Source organism: Monodelphis domestica, chromosome 3, assembly GCF_027887165.1.
Source record: "Monodelphis domestica isolate mMonDom1 chromosome 3, mMonDom1.pri, whole genome shotgun sequence".
Taxonomy (NCBI): domain Eukaryota; kingdom Metazoa; phylum Chordata; class Mammalia; order Didelphimorphia; family Didelphidae; genus Monodelphis; species Monodelphis domestica.
Genome location: NC_077229.1, coordinates 72,864,117 through 72,886,935, shown reverse-complemented (window position 1 = coordinate 72,886,935; position 22,819 = coordinate 72,864,117). Strand labels below are relative to the sequence as shown.

The following is a 22,819-nucleotide window of genomic DNA, read 5'->3' as shown; positions in this document are numbered from 1 at the left end:
GGGCCCTAGGAACCCCTCAGCCCCCTTCGCTTCTAAGCCAGAGCTGGCCTAGGGCCCTGGGAATGCCCTAGGGGCACCAGCCCAAGGCACCAGGGGCTCGCAGGCTCAGTTATAGCTTCTGCACCTGAACTACCAGGCCTTGGACCAATGGGCAGATCCTGGCTCCGTGCGGATGGAGCTGCTAGTCAGGCCCGGGCCACATGCACCCTGGGCTTTTTATGTGCTAATGGCCCTGGGGCTGCCAGGGACCTTCCCCTCTCATCCCTAGCTCTAGACTGCAGCACACCAAAGGTATCCCATGCAGAGGACTAAGCATTGGCCAGGGCCCCTGGGGATACCTGACCCAGGCCCTGGTTTCTGTAGTCACCCTGGGTGAAGACAACTGCCCCCATTCTAAGGTGCTTCCTTATCTAAGTCCCTCCCCTTTCTGGGGCCAGGCTTTCTCTTGACCATCACCACAAACCAGTCTTTTGAGCTTTATGGGGTGAGGCTCACACTTTCCAAGAAGCAGCAATGTTGGAGATGCTGGCTAGGGGCAGGGTCCGGGAGCAGGGAAGACCAGGGATAAGGCCCAGGGCCTGTGCAACAATTTCCCATCACATTAGATACCGGCAAGGCCTCAGTTTCCTCATCAATAAAAGAGGGAGGTGAGTTGGAAGAAATTGAAGCCTTGAAAAGGCAATCAGCGGACCGGGGTCACAGTAGGCCAATATGGTACCTGCTCACTTCCCTCTGCCTGGGAGACCAAAGGCCTCAGCAGGATCCCTGGGAAGCTGGAGGGCTTCTGTGAGTTTCTGGGTTTTAGACTGACAGTGGCTATGACCCTGGGCTTGGGTCCTGATCAAGCTGTTATCAGTAAAGTTACGCCATTTTCCACTCCATTCTTCCGCTCCCCTCCTCACACAACCTCAAAGAGGGATCAGAAATCGACAGCCACAAACCCAAAGTCCAGCTGATACCCACAGAGGCTCTGACACAGATGGCAAAGTTCTCATGGAAGCATCTCCTGATCCTCTTTACTGTGAGTGCCTTCCTCTCAGTGGATTATCTCCAATTTGCCCTGTCTGTAATCTGTTTGTACCTAGTCATTTGTATGTTATCTCTTATCTCCTACTCCCAAACACATCCCCCTTTGACTGTGAGCTCCTCACAAAAGGGCAGGGACTATCTTTTTGCCTTTCTTTGAATTCCCATGGCTTGGCGCATAATAGGTATTTTAAAGATGTTTAGGAGGTGGATAGGTGGTACAGATTGAGATCCAGGCCTGGAGTCCAGAGGACTTGAGTTCAAATTTGACCTCAGACACTTCCTAGCTTTGTGACCCTGGGCAAGTCACTTGACCCCCCATTACCTAGCCCTTTGATTGATTGATACTAAGACAGAAGGAAGGGTTTTTTTTAAAAGCTACTTTTCAATTTAGTTTAGAAGAGCCCCACTTTACAGGTTATCCCTTGGACTCAAGGGCTGTGGAAAAAATTTTAAGACTAACCCTTGCTCTTCTGTCTTAAGAGTTGTTACTAAGACAGAAAATCAGGGTTCTAAGAAAAAAAACCATTTACTGACTGACTATCCAACCAAGAATGTATAGTAGGGAAAGAAAAAGTACAAGACTAGAATCCAGGAATAGTGGGTTATACCCCTTGCCTCTCACTTCCTGGGTGACCCCAACCAAAAAGCCCAGGCTTCACTTTGGCTTATCTATAAAACAGGGAGTTGGACAACATCAGAAGTTTTTTGTGTTGTGGGCTCCTCTTCAGAATTTTTTTAACCCTTACCCTTTTGTCTAGGAAATGTCTGAGACCAGATTTGAACTCAGGACCTCCTGTCTCCAGGCCTGGATATCAATCTACTGAGTCATCTAGCTGCCCTCAGAATATTTATAAATGCCTAAATACATAGGGTTACAAAGGAAACCAATCATATAAAAGTAAAGATGTATTTTTTCCCACCTAAGTTAACAGATCCCCCCAAAATCTATCCACAGATCCCTTGCCTTTTATGAGCCCCAATTTAAGAACCACTAGATCAGATGATCCCTTTTAGGTCTGACAGTGTGTTGTATTCTGGTGTTCTAAAGTCCCAAAGTTCTTCTCTGCTCTGACACTATATTCTAAGGCCCCTCGTAGCTCTGACATTCTACTCTGACATTCTGTGTTCTAAGGTCTCTTCCGACTAAAAACCCTTCTGTTCTAAGGTTCTCCAAGCCCTGACATTCTGATTTGTAAAGCTCGTGTTCTCTGACTAGATTCTTTCTCGTTTTCAGATGCCAAAAAAAAAGTCCTCCACTGTAGCTCAGGACCTTCATGCCAGCTCTGTGTCTCAGACACAAGCCAGAATGATGCAAAAGGATTCTTTTTACCCAATTTCCACCGTCTTCTGCAATCAAACAGGAAGTTGGACAACACCTTCCTCCAATCCATTTCTCACTTGGCCTCCTTGGTGTCTAAAGGATTTGTGGTTTGGGAGAGGGCGATTGCTCACACAAAGACAGAAAGGGGCCGAGGGACAAAAAACGAGCACCGTCCTTCCACAAACTAACTGTTCAGTCCCCTGGGGTCTCTTGCCCCACCCAGCATCAAACATGTACTTGCCATGTAACCACAGGCCAACCACTTCCCATCCGTGGGCCCGTACACTCAAGGGGTTGGCCTAGATCATCTCGGAGGTCCCTCCCAGCTCTTACATTCTCTATTCTCCATGCCTCCCTCTCACGTTCTTTGATCTCTCAGCAGTCCCGCTTCTGACCTCATCATTCCACTGAGGCGGCCGCCACCACAGTTACTGCCAACCTGAATGGCCTTCATCCATCCTCCTCTGCTAGACCAGGCCACAGCCTAAAAACAACAACTTGATTTTCCATCTTAGAATCGGCTCTAAGACGGAAGAGCAGTTAGGGCTGGGCGATGGGAGTCACGTGGTTTGCCCTGGATCTCATGGCTAGAAAGGATCTGGGGTCATATTTGAACCCCGAAGGCTCTCCATGCACTGAGCCACCTAGCTCCTGGCCTGGAGATGACTCCTAAGATTTTGTGACACTGCTCTTTCCTAACCCCCCTAATACCTATCTGCTGGCTCTTTCTCGGACTCCCTTCCTGCATCTTCATTGAGGTCATGGCGCTGATTGTAGGTGTTCCCCAAGGCTCAGACTCCCTCTTCTCTTTCTCTGTTAATGATCTCGTTAGCTCTTATTGATTTAATTATCATCTCTATTCAGACTCTTCTCAGATTTACTTGGCCAGCCTCACATCTCCAACTTCTTACTACACCTCTCTTGTGAGATGTCCCATGGGCACCTTCAACTCAACATGGCCAACAGGGACCTCCTTAACTTCCTCCCTAACCCCTGCCCTCTTCCTGGGAGGTGCCACCAGCCTAGTCACTCAAGCCTGAAAGCTTTATGTTATCCTCAAGTCTTCATTCTTCCTTTCCTCTTGTTCCCCATATCTAGTCAGGTAGATAAGAGTGCCAAGGAGGAAGACTCATCTTCCTGAATTCAAATCTGAGCCCAGACACTTCCTAGCTGGGTGACCCTGGGCAAGTCACTTAACCCTGTGGGCCTCAGTTTCCTCATCTGTTAAATGAGCTGGAGAAGGAAATGGCAAACCACTCCAGTGTCTCTACCAAGTAAACTCCAAATGGGGTCATAAAGAGTTGGATGTGACTGAACAACAAAAAGATCTATTGATTTGATCTTTATAGCTCCTGTATATGTCCCCTCTCTCCTCTGACACTACCATCAGGCTAGTATAGAACCTGGAAGAAACCAATAAGAAGGTTCAACGGCTGAGAGGGCGACACAGCAAAGCACTGTGGAGTGCTTAGGGCGTGTTGGAGCACAAAAGACAACAGGGCCATCCAATGCAGCTGAGGAAGTCTCCAGGCGTAATGACTTTTCATGCCAATGGACCCAGGCTTCCAATGCCGAGAGAGTGGGACTGTCTCTGTGCATTGACTTTTCCACTTAAATCTCCTTCACACACAAGTATCTTTGTGCACACTCATCTATATACCACAGATGAAAACACACAAAGACAATCGTCATCCTCGGTTAACAAGAGACTACTACTACTACTACTACCACTCTGATTTGTCTCTCATGCTAGGAATTCTCTCCCTCATCACCTCCTTCTCTTGGTTTCCTTCAAGTCTCACCTTCTGAAAGAAGCTTTTTGTGATCCCCCTTAATGCTAGTGCCTTCCCTCTGAGATTATCACCAATTTATCCCTTCAGTACCTTGTTTATTCATAGTAGTTTACATGTGGCTTCTCCCATTAGACTGGGAGATCCTTGAGAGCAGAAAATGAGTATGGGGATGGGTTTGGTTTTTTGGTTTGTTCCGTGATGTTTTCCAGTTCTAGCATTAGACCCCAGCCTTTCTGGTTTTAACACTCTATATTTTTAAAATAATATTTTATTTTTTCTCCAATTACATGTAAAAACCAATTTTTAACATTCTTTTAAAAAAAGTTTGAGTTTCAAATTCTTTTCCTCCCTCTCCTTTTCTCCCTGAAACAGTAAGCAATCCAATTTAAACTTTACATGTGCAATTTTAACTTTCAGAATTCCAAGGTCCTCTTAGTTCTAACTTGCTATGTTCTCTGCTAAATTCTGCTCTGTCCATACCTATCTCTTCCTCCCTCATCGGAGGGGCAGGATCAGAGCTGCCCCACTGAGGAATGGGTTCCCTTATAGTCCAAAACCAAACTCACTTCTCTTTAGAACTTCCCTATTTCGATCAAGGATGCCAACATCCTTCTAGTTAGCTGGGTTCAAAACCTCAGAATCATCTTCAGCTCCTCCCTCCCTTCATCCATCCGATGTCAGTTCCTCACTTTTGTCAATACTACACTTCTCTCCACCCCAATGACCACCACCCTACTTTCGTCCTCATTACCTTCCTCCTGGACTACTGCAAGTCTCCTAATTGGTCTCTTCCTTCTCTGGTGTATCCTTCAAACAGCTTTTAGTAAAAGAAGTCCCAAGGTAGAAGTTGCACTAGGTCACTCTCCTGCTCGGGAAACTTCAGTGGCTCCCTAATGCTTCTGGAGATTCTTATGTCTGGCATTTAAAACTCTTCAAAGTCCATCTCTAGCTGACCATCCTAGGTTTATTATAAGTTACATAATTGCTATAAATTAGAAATCCCCTTCGATAACTCTGACCCAGGCAAGCTAACCTACTTGGAGTTCTTCATATGTGTACTCCACTGGGGTAGCTTGGTGGATAGAAAGCCAGGAGTAGGGCAGGGAGGATTCAAATCTGGTCTCAGACACTTCTTTAGCTGCATGACCCTGGGCAAGTTACTTAACCCTTTTTGCCTAGCCCTTACCCTTCTGTCTTAGAGTTGATATTAAAACAGAAGGGAGAGAGAAAGGGAGGGAGGGAGGGAGGGAGGGAGGGAGGGAGGGAGGAAGGAAGGAAGGAAGGAAGGAAGGAAGGAAGGAAGGAAGGAAGGAAGGAAGGAAGGAAGGAAGGAAGGAAGGAAGGAGGGAAGGAAGGAACAAAGAAGGAAGGAAAAAAGAAAAAGAAAGAAAGAAAGAGAGAGAGAGAGGGAGGGAGGGAGGGAGGGAGGGAGGAAGGAGGGAGGGAAGGAAGGAAGAAAGGAAGGAAGGAACAAAGAAGGAAGGAAGGAAGGAAGGAAGGAACAAAGAAGGAAGGAAGGAAGGAAGGAAGGAAGGAGGGAAGGAAGGAACAAAGAAGGAAGGAAGGAAGGAAGGAAGGAAGAAAGAAAGAAAGAAAGAAAGAAAGAAAGAAAGAAAGAAAGAAAGAAAGAAAGAAAGAAAGAAAGAAAGAAAGAAAGAAAGAAAGAAAGAAAGAAAGAAAGAAAGAAAGAAAGAAAGAAAGAAAGAAAGAAAGAAAGAAAGAAAGGAAGAAAGAAAGGAAGAAAGAAAGGAAGGAAGGAAGGAAGGAAGGAAGGAAGGAAGGAAGGAAGGAAGGAAGGAAGGAAGGAAGGAAGGAAGGAAGGAAGAGAGAGAAAGAAAGGAAGGTAGGAAGGAAGGAAAGGGATGAAGGAAGAAAAAGGGAGAAAGGAAGAAGAAAAAGAGAAAAAAAGGAAAGGGAGGGAGAAAGGGAAGAAGGAAGGAAAGGTATGAAGAAAGGAAGAGAAGAGCAGGAGAGAAAGAGAAAGGAAGAGAGAAAAAAAAAGGATAGGAAGAAATTCCATTTCCAAACTTCTCCATGTAATATGTCCAAGCTGCCCCCATGCACATCTTCCACACCTCTGCCTCTCAGTTTCCTTCAATGCTCACCTCAGGTACCACTTCCTAGATTAGACCTTTCCAGATTCCTCAGTTGCTGAGTCTCTCCCCCAACCAAATTACTTTTTGTTTTCTTTGTTATGTATCTTTCCTGACTTGTGTGTGTTATTTCCCCCAAGAAGAGCATGTAAACTCCTTGAGGGCAGGGTGATTTCATTTTTCTTGATTTCCCTACAGCCTAGTACAAGGAAGGTTTTTCCAGAGTTCAAGTGGCCAGGGGGCAAATTTAAGGCCTCTGTGAGCCCCACTCCACCATTCACCCCAGAGAGTGGAGGGAGGTAGTAATTGCTTTGGACTGCTGGACAGAGGGGTGGAGCATACAAAAAATGTCCTCAGGCGCTGGGAAGAGGGGGAATGAGCAGCTCCTCAAGTGCCAAGTGCCCTCTGGGCCTGTGTGCCAATACTTCATCAACACTGGCCTAGTACCTTGCCTGGCACATAGTAGGTGCCTAATAAATATTGATTGGCACATAGTAGGCATTTAACGAATTGTTGATTGAGTGGAAGCTTCCTAAAGCTAGAGATGTTAAGGTCAAAGCTAGAGGACCATATGTTGGGGATATTGTCCAGGTGGCCCACACTTGGAGGATGGATTAGATGGCCGCTCACCAGCTGGCTACACTGGGTCTAGAAGAGAGCCTGGGTTTCTAATCCCAGTCCTCCCACTGGGCAATCTTGGGCAAATGACTTCCAGCTTCAGGTCACCTTCCATCTATTCTGCTATCTCCCTAGTTGTTTCCATGTTGCTTCTCTCATTCGAATGGAAGTGTCCTGAGGGCAAGCACTGTCCTTGGCTTTTCTTTCTCCCCTGGCACGTTGTAAGCACTTAACCAACGCTGGCTTGGTTGGCTGCCTTTTAGAAGAGGTTCAATTTCCCACCCCTTCCCTGCCTCTTTCCCAGAAATCCTCCGAGGTTTATATGATAATAAAGCACTTCAGGAATAGGCATTATGGCTAGGAGAGCATGCTAGCATGTTATGATTATCTTTCGCTCCTCCCAGGGCTAGCAGGTTCCAACAAGCCCTGGCCTGGGAGAGGGTTCAGGCTGAGGAGAGAGATGTTGGTACCCTGAAAGCTGGCCATCCCAGGAGACGGGGACAGATTTTAAAACTTGTCAAGACTTATCCCAGCAAGGGAAGTGACACTCAGCGAATGATAGCTGGTTCTGAGGCTCTGAAGGCCCCGCTAGACATTCTAGAAGCACCTCTGCAGCAAATCACAGGATAATCTATTTCGAGTTGTACCCCAATCAGAGTCAGTGTCCAAGAGGATCAGGGAAAGAGCGTGAGTTGTGGAGTCAGAGCACCCGGCGTTTAAAACCCATCACAGTCACCTACCACCTAGATGAGCTTAGTCAAGTCACTTGGTCTCTGTAGGCCTTGGCTTTCCCATCAGTAAAATGAGGGAGTTGGACTAAATGGCCTTCAGGTTCTTTTCATCTCTACGTGTATGATCTTATAATCAGACTCTCAATTTTCTCATTCTCATGATGAGGAAAAGGAAGCCCAGAAATAGTCCCACACTTGGAAATGTCATCAGTCCTATATCTTCCTGCCTCGCTGGTCAATCCTGGAAAGGTAGATGGCTGCAGTGAACCTGGACCTAAATTCAGAAACACACAGGGAATCGCTTTCTTTTGCCCGGTGGATTATGGAATTGACTGTTCTGAAAAGTCTGTTTAGCAATAAAGCCTGGTGGAGTCCAGACTAGAAGGCAACAGGGGAGAAAGACCTAAGAATGGGGTAGCAAGAAATCTGGGTTCTAGTCTCAGCTCTACCAGTGACTCACTATGGGTAAGTCATTACCTCAGTTTCTACATCTGCAAAATACAGAGATTTTTGTTGTTATTTACTCATGTTCAGTCCTCTCTGACTCTTTGTTGACTGCATTTAGCATTTTCTTGGGAAAAGCACTAGAGTGGTTTGCCATTTCCTTCTCCAGCTCATTTTACAGGTGAGGAAACTGAGGTAAACAGGGTTAAATGACTTGCTCAGGGTCACACAGCTAGGATGTAACTGAGGCCAGATTTGAAATCACAAAGATGAATCTTCCTGATTTGAGGTCTGATACTTCGACATTCTGACCTAAGGCTCTTTTAACCCTGAAGTTATATTTTCTAATGTTTTAGGGGGGGCTTTGGGATATAGAACTTAGAATATCAGAGTTGGAAAGGACCTTAGAGAAGTCTAGTCAGAACAGGAAGGGCCCTTAGGACACAGAATGTTAGAGCTAGGAGAACCCTTAGAACAGAGTGTGAGAGCTGGGAGGGTCATTAGAACAGGGAATATCAGAGCTGGGAGAGACCTTAGAACAGAGAATGTCAGAGCTGGGAGAGATCTTACAACAGAGGATGTCAGAGGTGGGAGAGACCTTAGAACATAGAATGCCAGAGCTGGGAGAGAGCTTAGAACAGAGAATGTCAGAGCTGAGAGGGAGCTTAGAACAGAGAATGTCAGAGCTGGGAGGGAGCTTAGAACAGGGAATGTCAGAGCTGGGAGAGACCTTAGAACAGAGAATGTCAGAGCTGGGAGGGAGCTTAGAACAGGGAATGTCAGAGCTGGGAGGGAGCTTAGAACAGAGAATGTCAGAGCTGGGAGGGAGCTTAGAACAGGGAATATCAGAGCTGGGAGAGACCTTAGAACAGAGAATGTCAGAGCTGGGAAAGACCTTAGAACAGAGAATGTCAGAGCTGGGAGGGACCTTAGAACAGAGAATGTCAGAGGTGGGAGGGAGCTTAGAACAGAGAATATCAGAACTGGGAGGGACCTTAGAACAGAGAATGTCAGAGCTGGGAGGGAGCTTAGAACAGAGAATGTCAGAGCTGGGAGAGACCTTAGAACAGAGAATGTCAGAGCTGGGAGAGACCTTAGAACAGAGAATGTCAGAGCTGGGAGAGACCTTAGAACAGAGAATGTCAGAGCTGGGAGAGACCTTAGAACAGAGAATGTCAGAGGTGGGAGAGACCTTAGAACAGAGAATGTCAGAGCTGGGAGAGACCTTAGAACAGAGGATGTCAGAGCTGGGAGAGTCATTAGAACAGAGAATGTCAGACCTGGGAGGGCCCTTAGAACTCAATATAAGAGCTGGGAGAACCCTTAGGACTGATAACGTCACAGATTTATAGCATATTGAAGATACTACATTTTTTACAAACTGAAGGTTTGTGGGAATTTTGTGTGAAGCCAATTTGCGGGCGCCATTTTTCCAACAGCATGTGCTCACATGGTGTCTGTGTCACACTTTGGTAATTCATGCAATATTTTAACCTTTTACATTGTTATTCTGTCTGTTGTGGTGATCTGTGATCGGTGATCTTTGATGTTACAATTGTAATTATTGTGGGGCATCACAAACCATACACATATAAGTGGGGGAACTTAATGGTGTATGTTCTAATGGCTCCGCCTATGTTTCCAAGCTCTCTTCCTCTCCTCAGGCCTCCCTATTCCCTGAGATCCAACAATATTGAAAGAAGACCCTTTAATAGCCCTGCTTTCAAATAAAAGGAGGAGTCAATTGCGTGGCAAACTTCATTGTCTCATTTCAAGAAAATGCCCCAGCTACCCCTACCACCAACCGGAGCAGTCAGCGGCCATCAATATGCCCTCCACCAGCAAAAAGATGATGATTCACAGAAGGCATTGTTAGATGCCAGGCCTGGAGTCAGGAAGACTTCTTTTTGTGAGTTCAAATTTGGCTTTAATGGGCAGCTCAGTAGCACAGTGAAAAGAATGTCAGGCTTGGAGTCAGGAAGTCCTGGGTTCAAATCTGACCTTAGACACTTCCTAGCTCTTCGACCCTGGGCAAATCACTTAACCCCAATTGCCTAGCCCTTCCTGCTCTTCTGTCTTAGAAGTAGTACCAAGGCAGAAGTGAGGCTTTAAAGGAAAAAAATCTGGACTTAGATATTTACTAGCTTTGGGACCCTGGGTAAGTCACTTCACCTTGTTTGCCTCAGTTTCCTCATCTCTAAAATGCCCTGTAGAAGGAAATGGAAAACCACTCCAGTGTCTGTCAAGAAAACTCCAAATGGGTTCTTGAAGTCAGATATGACTAAAAATGACTAAACAATAGTTTTGTTTTATTTTTTTAAAACCCTTACCTTCCATCTTAGAATCAATACTGTGTATTAGTTCCAAGGCAGAAGAGTGGTAAAGGCTAGGCAATGGGGGTAAAGTGACTTGCCCAGGGCCACTCAGCTAGGAAGTGTCCGAGGTCAAATTTGAACCCAGGACCTTTCCTCTCCTAGCCTGGGTCTCTATCCACTCAGCCACCCAGCTGCCCGCAGGGATTGTCTTTTGGTCTATATTTGTGGCTGTCTCATAAAAGGCACCTAATAAATGGTTTCCTGCTTTTGTTTCTGTGTTACCCTGGGCAACTCAGCCCCAGATTTCTCCTCTGTAAAATGGGGTCAGTAATCTCTCTCTTTTCTACTTCTCAAGGTTGTTTTAGATTCAAATGAGGTAAAGCAGGAGGACTTTCTCAGCTGCAGATCACTGTATAAAAGTCGGTTTCACTATCGCACTTTTGTCAGGAAGGTACAACGGGGTGCCCAGGAGGTTTCTCCCCCGCCATGGTTAATTAGGTCCTGAGCTGTCCAAAGGCAGCTCTAGCGGAGCGCAGGAGCATCCCTCCCCTTCCTGAAGGATGGAGCTTCCTTTCTGCCAAGGGCCCCCAGGATCGGGGCAGCCCCAAGATTTCCCAGGGTGCCCTGGGACATGCTGCCCTCTTCTGGCTGCCACAAGCAAGAGCTCAGCCCATTTCTCACATCCACAGGGTTCTCCAGATAATGCTGGGAAGGCTTAGGGGAAGGGCTAAAAGTGGGTATAATGTGGCACGGTGTGTGAGGGGCAATTAAGTGGCACAGTGGATAGAGTGCTGGGCCTGGAGTTAGGAAGACTCGTCTTCCTGAGTTCAAATCTGTCCTCAGACACTTCCTAGCTGTATGACCCTGAGCAAGTCACTTAACCTGGAAGTCCTGGAGAAGGAAATGGGAAATCTCTTCAGTACCTTTGCCGAAAAAACCCTCAAAGAATCACATGACCAAACAACAACATAGGGAAAATGAGTCCTTTACCCCCAAGGAACAATTCCACTCAGAGATTCTCTTCAAAAGATGGGCTTCAAAGTACTTGATGCATTATTGGGGGGAGTTATGAATTGGTCCAGTTATTCTGTAAAGGAATTTGGAACAATGGCCCCAAACTTACTAACTGGGCGTACATTTTCTCCCAGTTATATGACTACTAGGCATTTACCCCAGGAGAGATCAAAGAAAGAGGAAAAAGATCTATGTATAAAAATATTTGAAGGGCAGCTATATGGCTCAATGGATAGCGAGCTAGGTCTGGAGTTGGGAGGACCTGGGTTCAAATCTAGCCTCAGACACTTCCTAGCTATGGATCCGAGCAAACCATGAACTGATGCAGAGTGAAATGAGCAGAAACAGAAGAACACTGTTCAAAGTAATAGCCAATATTATACACTGATCAACTGGGAAAGACTTGGCTATTCAGCAGTACAATGATCCAGGGCAATTCTGAGGAACTTCTGACAAAGAATGCTATCCACCTCCAGAGGAAGAACTGTGGGAGTTGGATGCAAATCAAAGCATACGATTTTTCACTTTAGTTTATTTGGGTTTTTATTTGGAGACTTGGGTTTTATATGAGTATTCTTTCACAACAATGACCAAAATGAAAGTACATTTTCCTTGATAATACCTGTATAACCCAGATCGAATTGCTTTCCATCTTGGAGAGGACCAAGGGAGACAATTTGGATCTTACAATTCCAGAAAATGAATGTTGAAAATTGTTACTACATGTAATTGGGAAAATAGAATATCTGAGTAAAAAGGAAAAGTAAACCCTTCATTTAATCCTTCCAAACATGCTAACTGTTCTTCTATATCTCTTCTGCCCTTTATGGCCAAGGCCCTGGAAAAGGTCTTCTACAATAGGAGCCTCACTTCCCCTCCTCTCACTCTCTTAACTCCTTCCAATCCTGCTTGTGACTTCATCATTCCACCTCACTGCTCCCCAAGTGACCAATGAACTTTGAACTGCCAAATCCAATGGTCTTTTCAACATCCTCATTCTCCTCAACCATCTTTGGTTGCCTTTGTTGCTGTGGCTCACTCTCTCCTCTTTTCTCTAGGTTTTTGGGACCTTCCTCTTTCCTGGTTCTCCCCCTCCTCCCTATTTGAGGACCCCTCTTTCTCTCTTCCTGGATCCTCCTCCAGATCATACCCTCTAACCATAAATGTCTTTCTGGCTTCAGTGCTGGGCCCCCTTCTCTTTCCCTACACTACTTCACTTGGTGATCTCATCAGCTCTCATGGATTTAATTTCCACCTCTATGTCCACAATGATTTTGAAATCTACCTATCCTGCCCTAAACTCTGCTGATCTCCAACTGCTTTTCAGACACCTCAAACTGGATGTCCAGGAGATATCTTATGAAGATTGGATTTGGCTCTCCCCTGATTGTAACAATGAAGGTACTTAGCTCTTCCGGATTGTGAGGATTTAAATTGTAACTCATGTCTATTTTTAGATTTTAATCCCCATAAGTGTGAATACCCTACTTAAAAGTTAAGTATGGAGACCTGCCCATTTTTAGATTCAATCACAAAAAGTGCAAAACAGGGTACTTAAAAGTTAAATATGAAGATCTGCCCATTTAGATCAATCACCCAAAGTGCAAATATCCCACTTAATCATGAAGAAGGAGGTTTGTGATAGTGGGTAACGAATCAGAATTGACTAACTGCCTTCTGGGCAGTCCTAGAACAGAGTGTCAGCTGTGATTGGTAGACAGAATTGAAGCCCGTGAAGAGGGGCAGAAGGATCTGCTGACTGGACTGACACGTGGTGAATGAAAAGGCTGACTCCCTTTCCCTTGGCCTTGGGCCCACCATCTTGAGACTCCTTTCCCTTGGCAGGGACCTCTGAACTCCTGCCTGGCTCAAGAGAATCTCTCTCTTTTTCCTCTCTTTCTCTCTTCCTTAACATCTTCCCTCTTTATTGTAAAATAAACTACCAGAAGATCCATCCTGACTTTATAATTCATTTGGGATTTAGTAATTAAATGCCTGGTGACCAAACTCTTAAATAATCAAGTTCAACCCTTTAAAAATTAACCCCTTTTCCCTAAAATGTCCAAAATGGAACTCTATCTTTCCCCCTAAACCTTCCCCATTCCTATCTTTCTTATTACTAGGGAGAACAATGACGTCCATCCTTCCAGTTCCTCAGGCTTATAACCTAGGAGTCACCCTGGACTTCTCACTATCTTGCGGCCCCTGTCTCACCCCCCACCCCTTCCAAACCATATCAAAATTGTTGCCAAGACCAAATACTCCCCCTTCTCTCTTCTGACACTGTCTCTCCTCTAGCAGATGCCTACCTCACCCCTGGACTATTACAATAGCCTAACTGGGGTGGGAGGTAGGTGTCTGCCTGCCTCAGATCTCTCCCCGCTCCATTCCATCCTCCATTCAGCCATTAAATGATTCTTTGAAAGTGAAGGTCAGATCATGCCCCTTCCTGCTGAACAAACTCCAGGGGCTTTCAAAGCCCCCTACCTTTCCAGTCTTCTTAAACCTTACTCCCCAACATGAGCCCAACAACAGGCTTCCTGCCTATTCCATGAAGACACTCCACCTCCAGACATTTTCACCAGCAATCTGTCCCCCCTGTCTGGAAAGTTCTCCCTCCTCCACACCAACTACTGACCTCTCTGGCTTGCTTAAAGTCTCAACTAAAATCCCACTTCCTTTTCCTTTTTTTTTTTTTAAACCCTTATCTTGGGATACTAAGTATTGATTCTAAGGCAGACAGCAAAAGGGCTAGGACGGTGATGGTGAACCTTTTGGAACCTTTTAGGGACCCTGTGCCCTGCCCACCCCAGACTGTATGCCATGTCCCACTCCCTGCATTGGGGAGGCGGGACTTAGTCACCAGCTGGGTTGGGGGAGGAGGGTGTCTCTTTCAGCCATGGGTATCCAGGCCCCTGCACCCAGCCATCTTGGAGAGGAGGGGGGCACAAAGTGAAGGGACTGCTGCCCAAGCCCAGTGGGGAAGGTGGGGGAAACCTAGGTAGGGAGATGACTCAGAGATCCAGTGCCCCACCCCCTGCCTTCTAGGTTTTGGCTCACATGCCATGGGTTTTGCCATAATGGGACTAGGCAATTGGGATTAAGTGACTTGCCCAGGGTCACACAGCTAGGAAGTACCTGAGGCTAGATTTGACTCCAAGCCCCTTATTCTATCCATTGTCCTATCTGACTTCCCCTAAAATTCTATCTCCTACAAGAAGTCTTCCCTAACCCCCTTTATATTTTGGTGCCTTCCCTCAGTTAATTATTTCCTACTTATCCTTTATAGCTTGATTTGTATATATTTGTTTGCATGTGGTCTCTCCCATTAGATTTCTCCTTAATCTCATTAGGAAGATCCTTTTAGAAGCTCCTAGTGGGCAGGGGCTGTCTTTTGTCTTTTTTTGTACCCTTAGGATTCAACACAGTACCTGGCACAAAGTAGGTATTTAATAAGTATTCCATTGATTAGAAGTATTCTCCCTCCCCCCTTCTGCCCTCTTCTTCCCCCTTCTCCCTCCCCCCTCTTTTTCCTTCTCTCTCCCACTTTCTCTCTCTGTCTCTGTCTGTCTGTCTGTCTCTCCTTCCCCTCTTTCCTTCTCTCTCTCCCTCCCTCCCTCTCTCTCTCTCTCCTTCCCCCCTCTCCCTCCCCTCTCTCCCTCCCTCCCTCCCTCTCTATCTCTCCTTCCCCTCTCTCTCTCTCCCCTCCTCCCTCTCTCTTCTTCCCCTCTCTCCCCCTTTCTCTCTCTGTCTCTTTCCTCTCTTTCTCTCTGTCTCATTTTGTTTGTTCATTACAGGAAGTAATAGTTTGATTTTTTTTTTTAAGGATCTGGGTCAGCTCTCAAAATAACCTGTGAAAGGAATGAAGTTTCTGGTCACTTCTGCTCCCTAAGACCTTGGCCCCCCTTCCCCACCGGTCTTCACACTCTGGTCAGAGACTCATCCTCTAAGGTCTCATCCTCTAGCCCTGCCCCAGGCTAGGCCAAAGACAACCTCTCTCCCCTGACTCTTAACCTCATTCTCTTGCTTCCCATAGAATCTCAGACCTACAGAACTTTTGTCTTTGAAACCCTTACCTTCTGTCTTGGAGTCAATACTGTGTATTGGTTCCAAGGCAGAAGAGTGTTGAGGGCTAGGCAAGGGGGGTGAAGTGACTTGCCCAGGGTCATACAGTCTGAGGTCAGTTTTGAACCCAGGACCTCTGTCTCTGGGCCTGGCTTGCAATCCTACAGAACTTTAACATTCCAAACCCTGAGGATCATGGGTTTAGAGTAGGAAGGGGTCTCCTGGTCATCTTTTTTAATAGCTGAGGACCCTGAGGTTGCAGGGAAGTGCCATAACTGCCCCAGGTAATAAGAGGTGGCAGAGCCAGTTAGGTCTCCTAACTCCCAATCAAGCAGTCTTTCCACCACAACATGGTGCCTCCAATCATTGTCTTGCTTCCCTGCCAAGTGTGTGGGATTTGGAGGGACAAAGACAGCTGGGATTCCCTCTCCCTTCTGGTCGCCATGACTCTTGGGCCCTGGCAGTTTCCAGGCCCTGTTGGGGAGGCCAGAGGCAACAGGAGGCTGCTAGAGCTAACAGATGGGCAGAGGAAAGGAATATTTCTTCCTCACTGAGCCTGGGGATCTGGGTTCCTGAATTCCAGAAAGCAGAGGCTCCACAGCTACCAGCCCGGCCCCTTTGGAGCTGTTCCTCTGGCTTGACCCAGCCCGGAGGGTCAGCCTCATTCCTGGCAGGGATCAGACCCAGCTGGACATGAGCCACCAGATGGCCCTGGGAGTCAAGGGACCCATATTTTTTTAAACCCTCACCTTCCATCTTAGAAACAATACTGTGTACTGGTGCCAAGGCAAATGAGTAATATGGGTTAGGTAATTGGGGGTTAAGTGACTTGTCCAGGGTCACACAGCTGGGAAGTGTCTGAGGTCAAATTTGAACCCAGGACCTCCCATCTCTGGGCATCTAGCTGCCTCCAAGGGCCAAGAATCTCAGCCTCCCTCTGACAGGGTGATATGGAGAAGTGTGCTAGATCTGAAGACAGAACTCCAATTCAAATCTCTCCTGTGCCACTTATTACTTGTCTGGTTTGGAGCAAATGACTTCTCTTGGCCTCAGATTCTCATCTATAAAATGAGGGGCTTACACAACATAACCTTTCAAGTCCCTCCCGGCTCTAAATCTGGAGCCTATAAACTGTCAGCTGCTCTTAGAACAAAGCCTGGATTTGAGTTAAGAGCATCCTCTCAAATCTGGGTTCAAATCAACTGCTCTCATCATTTAAATCTTGAGCAAGTCGATTAACTTCTCTGGGCCTCAGTTTCCCCTCCTATAAAATGAGAATTTGGGATTACAGGACCTCAAAAGCCTCTTATTGCTTAAAATATATGATTGTAGAGATGCTGCTACTTCAAGAACCAGAGATTGCAGGATGACCTTGGACAAGTCCCTTCCTTTATCAGAACCTCAGCTAACAGGCTGAGACGGGAAGTCCTGGATTCAAATTTGGCCTCAGACATTTCCCAGTTGTGTGACCCTGGGCAAGTCACTTGACCCCCATTGCCTAGCCCTTACCACTCTTCTGCCTTGGAACCAATATACAGTAGTGATTCTAAGACAGAAGGTGAGGGTTTAAAGGGAAAAAAAAGAACCTCAGCTAAGTGCTTCATGAAAAGAAGTCAGGAGGCCTGGGTTCAAATCTAGCCTTAGACACTTATAACCCTGGGCAAGTCACTTCACCCCCATTGCCTAGTCCTTACTTTTCTTCTGCCTTGGAACCAATATAGAGTAGTGATTCTAAGACAGAAGGTGAGGGTTTAAAGGGGGAAAAAAGAACCTCAGCTAAGTGCTTCATGAAAAGAAGTCAGGAGGCCTGAGTTCAAATCTAGCCTTAGACACTTATGACCATGAGTAAGACATGTGCCTCCGTTTCCTCAATTGTAAAAATGAGGACAATAATAGCACCTACCTCTCAGAGTTGTTCTAAAGATCAAAGGAGATGATATTTGTGAAGCATGGCACATAGTAGGTGCTGTGCTGAATGCTTGTTTCCTTCCTTATCTTTGTAAAGGGAGTAAATCCCCTACTCTTACCTACAAAACAGGGGGAACCCATTAAGATAGGGTTATAAACTGGCCTCAGACACTTCCTAGGTGTGTGACCCTGGGCAAGTCACTTAACCCCCCATTGCCTAGCCATGGCCCTTCTCTCTTAAGAATTGTTACTAAAAGTTAAAAAAAAAGATATAAGCTCTTTGAGGACAAGGATTACTTCATTTTTGTCCTTGTATCTCCAGCACATGGTAGAAACTTAAAAAAACACCAAACAAACCCTTATGTTCTTGTTTTGGGTGATTATACACGTATAACCCAGACTGAATTGCTTCCAGCTCTGGGAGAAGGGAAGGAGACAATTTGGATCATATAACTTTAGAAAACTTATGTGGAAATTTATCATTTCATATAGTTGGCAAAATAAAATAAAGAAATAAAATAAAAAGCCCTTATCCTCTGTCTTGGAATTGATACTAAAGTACTGATTCTTTCCTAACTGTGTGACCCTGGGCAAGTCACTTGACTCCCACTGCCTAGCCCTCTGCCTTGGAACCAACACATAGTATTGATTCTAAGATGGAAGGTGAGGGTTTCTAATAAAAAAAAAAAAGGCAAACCCTAAAGTACTGATTCTAAAGCAGAAGAGTGGTAAGGGCTAGGCAATGGGGGTTAAGTGACTTGTCCAGGGTCACACAGCTAGGAAGTGTCTGAGGGCAGATTTGAACCCAGGTCCTCCTGACCCAGGCCTGGCTATCAATCTTCTGTGCCACCCAGCCACCGTTCACTTAATAAAGGTTTGCTGACTGATAGGTTGTTTCTTCTTTGTAGTTGTATATCCACAGCCTAGCAAGGTTCTTGCTACATGTTGTCAGTCCAACTCTTCCTTGATCCTACTTGGGGTTTGCCGCTTCCTTCTCCAGCTCCTTTTATAGATGAGGAAACAGAGGCAAACAGGGTGAAATGACTTGCCCAGGGTCACAGAACTAATAGATGTCTGAGGCCAGATCGGAACCCTGGTTTTCTTGACTCCAGGCTGGGTGCTCTATTCACTTTACCTGCTAGTTGCCCATTCTTGCTACACAGTAGCAGCTTAATCAATGCTCTCTTGACTGGCTGATAGGTAATTAAGAGGGAAAATCATCCCCAGAAGAAGGTTCAAAACTCTAGCTATATATACAAAGGGGATGGATGGGGGGCAGATGAAATGGGCGGTGCCATGAAAAGGGTACCAATCTGCCACCAATTTAACTGGAGAACCTTGGGTAAAATCTCTGACCCCAAGTTTCCTCATCTGTAAAATGGGTCGCTAGGTAGGTGGTTTTAAAGGCTCCCTTCCAACCAATTAAATTTAAATAAAGGTCTATCTAACAGCTCGGTGCCCAGGATTTGAGACAGAAGGGTAGATGGAACACAGAGCCTGCCCTCCCAGGGCTCACAGTCTAATTAGCAGAGAGGGATAGAAGGCAAGCACACAAAGAACTCTGGGAGAAATCACAATAGCCAAGAGTATGTGGAAGGGGGGAATGAGGTAAGATCAAAAGAGAGGAGGAGGAGGAGAGGGAGGTGAGAGAATTCACTTTCACTAGGAATAGGCAGAGAAAGCTTTGAAGGACAGGCTTGGAGATGGGGGTCCCTTCCAGGAAGAGGGCAGGGTTTGAACAAAGGTCCAGAGAACAGAAGAAGAATGGCTAAAAGTCATGAGGGTGGCTTCAGACAGGAGATAAGGCAGAAAGTTGAAGTCACTCCAGAAGGCCAATAGTCAAGGTTTTATTTTCTAGGTGTCCCCTTCACCATTCCCTATTGGAGGGCTAAGGTTCCTCTGGACTTGGATAGTTTGTGTTTTGGGACCCTTCTAGTTCTGACCTTCTATGTTCTAAGGTTCTTTCTCTTAAGATATTCTGGGTTCTAGGAACCTTCCAATTCTGACATTCTGTGTTCTAGGGTTTCTTTCTCCTCTGACCTTCTGTGTCCTAGGGGCTCTTTCTCCTTTGACATTCTGTGTTCTAGGGGTTCTTTCTCCTTTGATATTCTGTGGTCTAGGGGTTCTTTCTCCTTTGATATTCTGTGTCCCAGGGGCTCTTTCTCCTCAGACATTCTGGGTCCTAGGGGCTCTTTCTCCTTTGACCTTCTGTGTTCTAGGGGTTCTTTCTCCTTTGATATTCTGTGTTCTAAGGGTTCTTTCTCCTTTGACCTTCTGTGTTCTAGGGGTTCTTTCTCCTTTGATATTCTGTGTCCTAGGGTTTCTTTCTCCTCTGACCTTCTGTTTTCTAAGGGTTCTTTCTCCTCAGACATTCTGAGTCCTAGGGGCTCTTTCTCCTTTGACCTTCTGTGTTCTAGGGGTTCTTTCTCCTTTGACATTCTGTGTCCTAGGGGCTCTTTCTCCTTTGACATTCTGTGTTCTAGGGGTTCTTTCTCCTCTGACCTTCTGTGTCCTAGGGGTTCTTTCTCCTTTGACCTTCTGTGTTCTAGGGGTTCTTTCTCCTTTGATATTCTATGGTCTAGGGGTTCTTTCTCCTTTGATATTCTATGGTCTAGGGGTTCTTTCTCCTTTGATATTCTGTGTCCCAGGGGCTCTTTCTCCTCAGACATTCTGGGTCCTAGGGGCTCTTTCTCCTTTGACCTTCTGTGTTCTAGGGGTTCTTTCTCCTTTGATATTCTGTGTTCTAAGGGTTCTTTCTCCTTTGACCTTCTGTGTTCTAGGGGTTCTTTCTCCTTTGATATTCTGTGTCCTAGGGTTTCTTTCTCCTCTGACCTTCTGTTTTCTAAGGGTTCTTTCTCCTCAGACATTCTGAGTCCTAGGGGCTCTTTCTCCTTTGACCTTCTGTGTTCTAGGGGTTCTTTCTCCTCTGATATTCTGTGTCCTAGGGGTTCTTTCTCCTCTGACCTTCTGTGTTCTAGGGGTTCTTTCTCCTCAGACATTCTGTGTTCTAGGGGTTCTTTCTCCTCAGATATTCTGGGTCCTAGGGGCTCTTTCTCCTCTGACCTTCTGTGTTCTAGGGGTTCTTTCTCCTCAGATATTCTGGGTCCTAGGGGTTCTTTCTCCTCAGACATTCTGTGTCCTAGGGGCTCTTTCTCCTCAGACATTCTGTGTTCTAGGGGTTCTTTCTCCTCAGACATTCTGTGTCCTAGGGGCTCTTTCTCCTCAGACATTCTGTATTCTAGGGGTTCTTTCTCCTCAGACATTCTGTGTCCTAGGGGCTCTTTCTCCTCAGACATTCTGTGTTCTAGGGGTTCTTTCTCCTCAGACATTCTGTGTCCTAGGGATTCTTTCTCCTTTGATATTCTGTGGTCTAGGGATTCTTTCTCCTCAGACATTCTGTGTTCTAGGGGTTCTTTCTCCTCAGATATTCTGGGTCCTAGGGGCTCTTTCTCCTCTGACCTTCTGTGTTCTAGGGGTTCTTTCTCCTCAGATATTCTGTGTCCTAGGGGCTCTTTCTCCTCTGACCTTCTGTTTTCTAGGGGTTCTTTCTCCTCAGATATTCTGTGTCTTAGGGGCTCTCTCTCCTCTGATGTTCTGTGTTCTAGGAGCACCCACACACACACACACACACACATTCACTCTTACAGATTGTGAGACTGAGGCCCATCAGTCCTTTGTTGAAGTCCCATTCCCCACCAAACAGCTGGCAAGGATGCAGCTGGCTCCCTTTCCCCTACAAACACACCTTGGGGGTAGTAAGCAGCAGGTTCCTTGGGGGAAAGTAGAGGCTACAGCATCCTGCACAAATTTTTGGTGTGTAAGAGCCCCCTCCCTCCCTCGCCCACCCAGCAAGCAATCTAGGTCCTACCCTTTAGCCTGGCCTTACCTCCAGGGGTGCAGGGTCTGTAATGGGCTGCAGGGGCTAGCAGGGCTGCAGGGGCTCAGCAGGGTCGGGCTCTGGCTACATGGCGACAAACTGCAATAAGAGGGGCCAGACTTCATGAATCTCCCCCCCAGCCAGGCTCCCCCTGACCAGCTAGCTCCCAACATCCCGGCTGGCTGTGAAGTGGCCGATGGGAGGTGGGGGGGGGGAGGGAAGGGGAGAGGAGGGGCACCAAGGCAGAGTCCCCAGGGGATTTGGTCCAGTGCACTAAGAGCCAGCTGGGCAAGGGGGCGCTCAGGAGCCTGGAGAATGAGGTTCAAACCAGGCAAGGAGGCAGGGAAAGGCGCTGAGGGCTGGGGAGCTGTCCCTCCAAGTGCCCCAAATTCCTCTATGGAAAGTGCCCCCCAGATTCTTTCACGGGGCTCTGGGCTCCCCAGGAGGACACAGCCTGGGAATTTGGGTTTCAAGGAGGAGGGGAGTTTGGGATCCCCAAGAGGAGAAATCCCCGACCCTCTCTATGCCCCCGCCCCAAGGGCCCACTCGGGTCTCCTAGCAACCTCAAACAGCGGCTACGGGCGAGGCACTCCGGGATCCCCCCACCTCCAACTCCCACCCGGGGTGGGGGGCAGTGCTCGGGGCTTCACTAGCCCCACCTCCCTCGCCGCTGCCTCCGGAGAGCCCCCCAGGCTACTCACTCCAAGGTCAGGGCCGGGATGTTCAGCTTGTCCCGCCGGGATTTCATGACCACGGGAGGGGGCTAGGAGTGGGGGAGGAAGAGAAGGCCGGTGGCCTCTTCTTCCTGAGCTGTCAGTTTCTCCTGTACCCGCGGCCGCCGGCAGGGAGGGAGGGAGGGAGGGAGGAGGAGGAAGAACGAGCTGGTGAGGTGAGGGTGGTAGGAGGGGGGGGGCGGTCCTAGGCGCGGATCCCCAGCTGGAGTCCGGGCGGAGGCCTCCACGCTGCGCCGTGCCCGCCTCCTCTACGCGAACGTCACTCTCGGCACCTCCTCCGGGGAGCCCGCCCCGCGTGCACGAGCGGCCCCCTGAAACCCTGGTACCTTGCCAGATTAAAGAAGCTGGCCCTTTGGATTGGGAGACCAGATGGGAGGGGGGCCCTGCCCCAAGGAGGGAACCTTGGAAGAGGGGCCAGATGGCAGTAGGGGTTTGGCTCAGAATAGGGACCCTCCCTAGGGTAGGGCTCGGAATGGGGGGTGGGAGCTGGGCACAATAGAGACCTGTCCCAGGGAGGGGCCCAGAATGGGGGGCCCAAACGGAAGAGAGGCACATAGAATCCCGGAGAAGGGGGTGCTCGCTCGCTCTAGCACCTCTTCAAGGAGAAAGGCATTCTGGTTAATAACAAGAGCTGATATTAACCGAGTGCTCTAAGGGTTGTTTACAAAATGCTTTTTGGACTGAGGAAGACTCCCTCCACTGCAGTTTAGAGTCTTGGTGGCCCAGGGCTGAGAGAGAAGCCGTTTTGTCCTGGGGTCAGTGTTTGAACTGGACTGCAGGCTGCCCTTCAGAGACAGCCACTACCCAATTGCCCATTGCTCAGAGGAGGAAACTGAGGTTTAGGGAGGTTAAGAGAATTGCCTGTGATCAAACAGTC

The 22,819-nt window shown here is 47.3% G+C and overlaps 1 protein-coding gene across 2 annotated transcripts in view; it reads right to left on the bottom strand.

Moving 5' to 3' along the window:
* The window catches only part of MAST3 (microtubule associated serine/threonine kinase 3), a 103,165-nt gene that overhangs the window by 60,588 nt on the left and 19,758 nt on the right, over window positions 1–22,819 (bottom strand). Inside the window, exons 1-2 of one of the 2 annotated variants that reach the window (XM_007489222.3) lie at window positions 21,910–22,516; window positions 21,218–21,307 (exon numbers count right to left, since the gene is read on the bottom strand). The exons of the other annotated variant lie outside the window; for it this stretch is intronic. Of the exons in view, the coding sequence (XP_007489284.2) occupies window positions 21,218–21,307; window positions 21,910–21,956 (137 nt within the window). The 5' untranslated portion in view covers window positions 21,957–22,516. Of the gene's footprint in view, window positions 1–21,217; window positions 21,308–21,909; window positions 22,517–22,819 lie in introns of those variants that run through there. 2 annotated transcript variants of the gene reach the window in all.